At 43.3% G+C, this 6352-nt stretch overlaps 2 protein-coding genes across 2 annotated transcripts in view; both read right to left on the bottom strand.

Moving 5' to 3' along the window:
• The window catches only part of LOC129189662 (protocadherin alpha-C2-like), a 29868-nt gene extending 25981 nt beyond the window's left edge, over positions 1 to 3887 (bottom strand). Inside the window, exon 1 of the mRNA XM_054791577.1 lies at positions 13 to 3887. Coding sequence (XP_054647552.1) covers positions 13 to 2403 — 2391 coding nt within the window. The 5' untranslated portion in view covers positions 2404 to 3887. The remainder of the gene's footprint in view (positions 1 to 12) is intronic.
• Positions 3385 to 6298, bottom strand: pcdhb (protocadherin b). Its single transcript, XM_054791410.1, has 2 exons — positions 3896 to 6298; positions 3385 to 3420 (listed from the first exon to the last, which is right to left on the bottom strand). Exons 1-2 carry the CDS (start codon positions 6296 to 6298, stop codon positions 3385 to 3387), a joined length of 2439 nt encoding a protein of 812 aa, XP_054647385.1.
• Positions 6299 to 6352: the final 54 nt, after the last annotated feature.

Here is a 6352-nt window from a genome sequence, read left to right as displayed (position 1 = left end):
AAATTAGCTTACCTGCAAGGTAGAGGTAGCAGAGCCACTAGTCTCAGACATGCCTGTGCTCCTGGGAATACTGGACACGATGTATCTGGAGCCCTTTGGCAGAGGCTGTCTGACCACCAGCTTTCCTTTCCTGGTCTCTGCTAGAAACAGACTGTACCAGTAGGCATCGTTTGACACCAGAGTGGAATCAGCAATGGTGGAGTTCCTCTCACTGATCACACTGTTCCTGCTGGGGGGAGCCGTTATGCTGGGCTTGGCCTTCTGACACTTGAGCACGATGGTGACCAAGATGGTGATGAGCAGCAGGAAGGACACTGAACCCAGACCGATGACCAAATACAGGTTGAGGTCTGAGAAGATGTCATATTCCAGAGGCACCTCAGTCATGTCTGAGTAGGTCTTCACAGCAGTCTCCACTGTGGACAGCTTGATGGTGACTGTAGCAGAGAGAGCAGGCTCCCCGTTGTCCTTGGCAACAACAACCAGTCTCTGATGACGTGGATCTTTGTAACTGAACATCCTCATGGTGCGGATCTCTCCGTTGTACTGGTCCAGACTGAACAAGGTAGCATCGGTCACCTGCAGGAACTGGTAGGTGATGCGAGAGTTGTGCACCGAGTCCACATCTAAGGCTATCACCTTGGCAACCAGAGAGCCTTTATCCGTGGATCTGGGGATCTTTTCCTCCACCACCGAGCCGTGTGCTCGCCAAGGAGAGACAATAACTGGAGCGTTGTCGTTCTGGTCCACAATGATGATGTGGACGGTCACGTTGCTGCTGAGTGGAGGAGAACCAGAGTCTCTGGCCTCAATGTGGAAAAGAAAGTCCTTCTCCATCTCATAGTCAAAAGTCTTTAGTGCGTAAAGGTTCCCATTCTCTGGATTGATGGAGAACAGCATGGACATGGAGGTGTTGGCTATTTCCTTCTCTAGGATGAAGTAAACCAGGTACTGGTTCTCATGGAGGTCAGGGTCAAACGCACTGAGTGAACTGAGCAAGGCGCCAGGAGCGTTATTCTCCATCACACGTATGGTATAAAAGGACTGAGGGAAGTGTGGAACATTGTCATTCACATCCAGCAGATGTAAAGTCATTGTTTCATTGTCACTTAAAGGAGGGGAGCCTCTGTCTGTCACAGTGAAGGTGATGTCATATTCTGGAACCTTCTCACGGTCTAATGGCTCTGAGACCACTAACTTATAATAGTTATCAGAGGACTCTTTCAGTTTAAAAGGCATATTATGAGGAATGTGAAGATCCACCACCCCATTGTCACCTGAGTCCTTATCACTCACACTGACCACTGCTATCACTGTGTCTACATCAATATTCTCACTGACTGGACTTTGGAAAGATTTAATAGATATTTCGGGATGATTGTCATTCATATCCTCAATTTGAATTTTGATTGTACATTGTCCTGATAGAGTGTTGACTCCTTTGTCTGCTGCTATAACTTCCATATCATAAATCCTAAAATCTTCATAATTAAGCATTCCTTTAACAGTAATCTCACCAGTAGAAGGATTCAGATTAAAAGTTTCTTGTGTTTTCTCTGGTGTATATAAACTATATGAATATGTGATATCAGAATTGGAGCCTTCATCTAAGTCAGTAGCATTTAAATCAATAACAAGGCTTCCAATTGGAGAATTCTCCATGATTTTGACACTGTAAATAGAATTATCAAACAAAGGGGCGTTGTCATTAGTGTCTAAAACATGAACAATAATACTGACAGTACCAGAACGAGGAGGTGTGCCTCCATCTACTGCTGTTAATATTAAATTATGCACAGCCTGCTGCTCTCTGTCTAATGTCTTTTTTAATATCAAATCTGCAAATTTGGACCCATCTCTTCCAGTCTGAACCTCAATATTAAAATGCTCGCTTTCACTCAGATGATATGTTTTCACTGAATTGCTCCCCACATCAGGATCTACTGCATTGCTCAAAGAGAACCTTTCCCCTGCTGACGTAGACTCAGATATATCCAAATTAATGGAGTCCCTTCTGAACTGCGGGACATTGTCGTTCATATCTAGTATTTCTAACTCTATGTTAAAAATCCGCAGCGGGTTTTCCAGTGTAACCTCCAGTTTAAGATAACACGATGATGTCGATTTTGTGGTGCAAATATGTTCCCTGTCAATCTTCTCCACAATGAACAGTTCCCCAGTCTCTTTGTTCACATCCAGATATTTCTTATTAGCGATGATGTCGACGCGCATCTTGCGTCTAATCAGACTTGTAACGTCCAAACTGAGATCGTTTGCAAGATTGGCAACCACTGATCCTTCTTTGAGCTCCTCCGGAATGGAATAATGAGTCACTGAAGCCCAAACACAGTGAATTGTGTACAAGGACACAATGAGAGGCACGTACCTTTTGTGTGGCCTCATTGTCACGGGGAAGTCCAGTATTTCCTATACACGCTGCGTTCGTGTCAGTGTGGTACAATAAACGTGTTTATAGTCGTCAAGGTGATATTCTTGACACAATAATTAAGGATCCATCCAGAATAGAGGAAAATAATACGGTCCGCCGTGTCCCGTGTAGATTTCAGCACCACGGAGCTGTCCTTTTCTTTCCACAACCTCCTCTAAATTAAATAAGAAATTCCCTGTCGATGCAAGAGTGGAATGGATAATAACAAAACAGCTAAATTGCGCCACCCTCTGGTTATTTGGTGGAATTACAGAACATTTAGCCATAATTGAAGGAATTAGATTCCAACATGGAGGTATTTTTAACATTCAAGATTATGCTTTCATCAAAGTGGGTTTGTTTTTGTGCAGTTCCTGTCCACACTTATTTTGTATGACATCCTCAATTAATTTAATATAGTGGCTAGGTATCGTGCAATTCGTGTTTCCATTAGCCTATATTTTATTGACTTTCCCAATATTTATGATGACACAACCACTGTTTCTTTTTTAGCAGCATTGTAAAAATTAACATGGAAAATCCCCTTTTAACATGTTTGAACTCTTCTGTAATTAAATGAGGTTGTTGTGCTTTGTTGTGCTTGTATATTGTACTTTATAGAGATCGTCAATATTGTCTTTTTTTTTTTTTTTTACCAATAATGGATATTGTCAAGCACTTCATTACCAATCTTGATATTACCCAATACCGAAAAGGCAGCAGCTCGTCCCTCAAACGTATGTTATCGGCCACATCTTGTGTTATGAAGACATTATGGTTCTTTTACTGTGATGCCACTTCATGCATTTCACAAATAAATGTTGTTTGTACAAAACAAGACATACAGTATACTTCAATATGCAATGTAAGTTATGGAAGAGTGCAATCATTATTTTAAACATTTTGTCTTGACAAAAAAATCATTAACTGAAACACAATTTGGAAAGGAAGACACCTCATTCCTCCCTCATAGCGCTTTCAATAATTGCAAACTGGATATTTGCAATCCAAAGGTGAAATTTGGAAATATTTTCAGGTTGTAGACATACTGAGCGAACAAGCTTGTTTCTGTGGTGCGCATCATTTTCTTGCCGATTTCATTATATGCAGGAAAAAAAAAGATATATTATCATTTTATGCCAATATCAGCCAATAATATCGGTCGCCCAATATTATCTGACTTTTCTAGTACTTTATATTTTATGCTTTTGGATCCAGAAGAAACTATAGATCTGCATGAAACTGTACCTCCTTTTTAGCTATGAACATCAAACAACTGTTCATTAATTTTTTGTTTACTATATATACTGACTCTCCTTCCTTTTAGGTGAAAAAGGACAATGTAAATATGCTTCTCACAGTTGTTTATTGTGGCCATGTGGAGGATATGCCACATGATTAAAAGAGAAACCACAAAAAGGCTACATAACAGAGATAAGATGCATGCGACAATTTAAATTTCCTTACCTGTAAAGTAGAAGTAGCTGAGCCACTAGTCTCAGACATGCCTGTGCTCCTGGGAATACTGGACACGATGTATCTGGAGCCCTTTGGCAGAGGCTGTCTGACCACCAGCTTTCCTTTCCTGGTCTCTGCTAGAAACAGACTGTACCAGTAGGCATCGTTGGACACCAGAGTGGAATCTGCAATGGTGGAGTTCCTCTCACTGATCACACTGCTCCTGCTGGGGGGAGCTGCCATGCTGGGCTTGGCCTTCTGACACTTGAGCACGATGGTGACCAAGATGGTGATGAGCAGCAGGAAGGACACTGAACCCAGGCCGATGACCAAATACAGGTTGAGGTCTGAGAAGATGTCATATTCCAGAGGCACCTCAGTCATGTCTGAGTAGGTCTTCACAGCAGTCTCCACTGTGGACAGCTTGATGGTGACTGTAGCAGAGAGAGCAGGCTCCCCGTTGTCCTTGGCAACAACAACCAGTCTCTGATGACGTGAATCTTTGTAACTGAACATCCTCATAGTGCGGATCTCTCCGTTGTACTGGTCCAGGCTGAACAAGGTGGCGTCAGTCACCTGCAGGAACTGGTAGGTGATGCGAGAGTTGTGTACCGAGTCCACATCCAAGGCTATCACCTTGGCAACCAGAGAGCCTTTATCCGTGGATCTGGGGATCTTTTCCTCCACCACGGAGCCGTGTGCTCGCCAAGGAGAGACAATAACTGGAGCGTTGTCGTTCTGGTCTACGATGATGATGTGGACGGTCACGTTGCTGCTGAGTGGAGGAGAACCAGAATCTCTGGCCTCAATGTGGAAAAGAAAGTCCTTCTCCATCTCATAGTCAAACGTTTTTAGTGCGTAAAGATTCCCGTTCTCTGGATTGATGGAGAACAGCATGGACATGGAGGTGTTGGCTATTTCCTTCTCTAGGATGAAGTAAACGAGGTACTGGTTCTCATGGAGGTCAGGGTCAAACGCACTGAGTGAACTGAGCAAGGCGCCAGGAGCGTTATTCTCCATCACACGTATGGTATAAAAGGATTGAGGGAAATGTGGAGCATTGTCATTCACATCCAACAGATGCACAGTAATTGTCTCATTATCAGATAAGGATGGTGTTCCTGAATCTCTCACAATGAGTGTGATGTCATAATCAGGCACTGATTCACGATCCAAAGGCTTGGACACAAGGAGCTTGTAATGCATCACTCTGTCTGATGACTGATTTAAAACAAAAGGGATTGAGTCATGAATGTATAAATTGACTTTTCCATTATCACCGGTGTCTCTGTCACTTATGGCCACTAGTGCAATAACAGTTCCAACAGGGACGTCCTCGTTCACTGTGTTTTTAACAGACTGAATGGTGATTTCTGGGTAATTGTCATTCATATCAGTTACGTGGACGACCACTTTACACTGGCCCTGGAGGGGATACTCGCCTTTGTCTCTTGCTTCAATGTGCATCTCATAAAACTTCATATCTTCATAGTCAATTGTACCCTTCACTATTATCTCTCCTGTGCTGGGGTTTAATGCAAAAACATCTTGAGTTTTTTCTGACGTGTAAAGTGTGAAAGAGTAGACCAGCTCCGAATTCGAACCCTCGTCCAGATCTTCAGCGTTGAGCTTCATCACTGTGGTTCCGATTGGGGAATTCTCTATCATGTTAACTGTGTAAATCTGCTTGTCAAACCGAGGAGGGTTGTCATTTGTGTCTTGCACTCTCACAATTATATTAGCAGTGCCGGAGCGCACCGGATTACCACCATCCACTGCTGTTAGTATTAAATTATGCACCGCAGTCTCCTCCCGGTCCAAAGACTTGGTCAGCACTAAATCTACATACTGAGTCCCATCAGTGCCTGTCTGGATTTCTATGCTGAAATGCTGACTGGGACTGAGCTTATATGTTTTAATTGTGTTAATGCCAACATCTGGATCCACTGCATTGGGGAGGGAGAATCTTTCCCCTGGTGTCGCTGATTCAGACACGTCCAATTCAACTCTATCTCGTCTAAAATGTGGTGCATTGTCATTTATATCTGTTATCCCGAGCTCGATGTTGAAAATGCGTAATGGGCTTTCTATGACAACATCAAGCTTGAGGAGACAAGAGGCTGTTTTTGTGGGGCAGAGATATTCCCTGTCCATTCTCTCCACGATGAACAGCTCCCCTGTCTTTTTATTAAAGTCCAAGTACTTTTTGTTGTGGAAAATATCAAGTTTTACCTCTCGTTGCGCCAAGCCTCCAGGCTCCAGTCCCAAATCCGCAGCCAGGTTGGCCACCACAGAGCCCCTCTCCATCTCCTCGGCGATGGAGTAGCGTGTCACAGACAAAGCAGCCGGCCACACCGCACAAAACACAAAGAAACCAGTCCAAAAATCCATCCGTTGTCCCGCATGAGACATGGCTGACCTTTCTGGGAAAAAGTAATGGTTTATCCCAGGTGATTTTTTTGGTGA

Source organism: Dunckerocampus dactyliophorus, chromosome 11, assembly GCF_027744805.1.
Source record: "Dunckerocampus dactyliophorus isolate RoL2022-P2 chromosome 11, RoL_Ddac_1.1, whole genome shotgun sequence".
Classification (NCBI taxonomy): domain Eukaryota; kingdom Metazoa; phylum Chordata; class Actinopteri; order Syngnathiformes; family Syngnathidae; genus Dunckerocampus; species Dunckerocampus dactyliophorus.
This window is presented reverse-complemented; position numbering and strand designations above follow the sequence as displayed.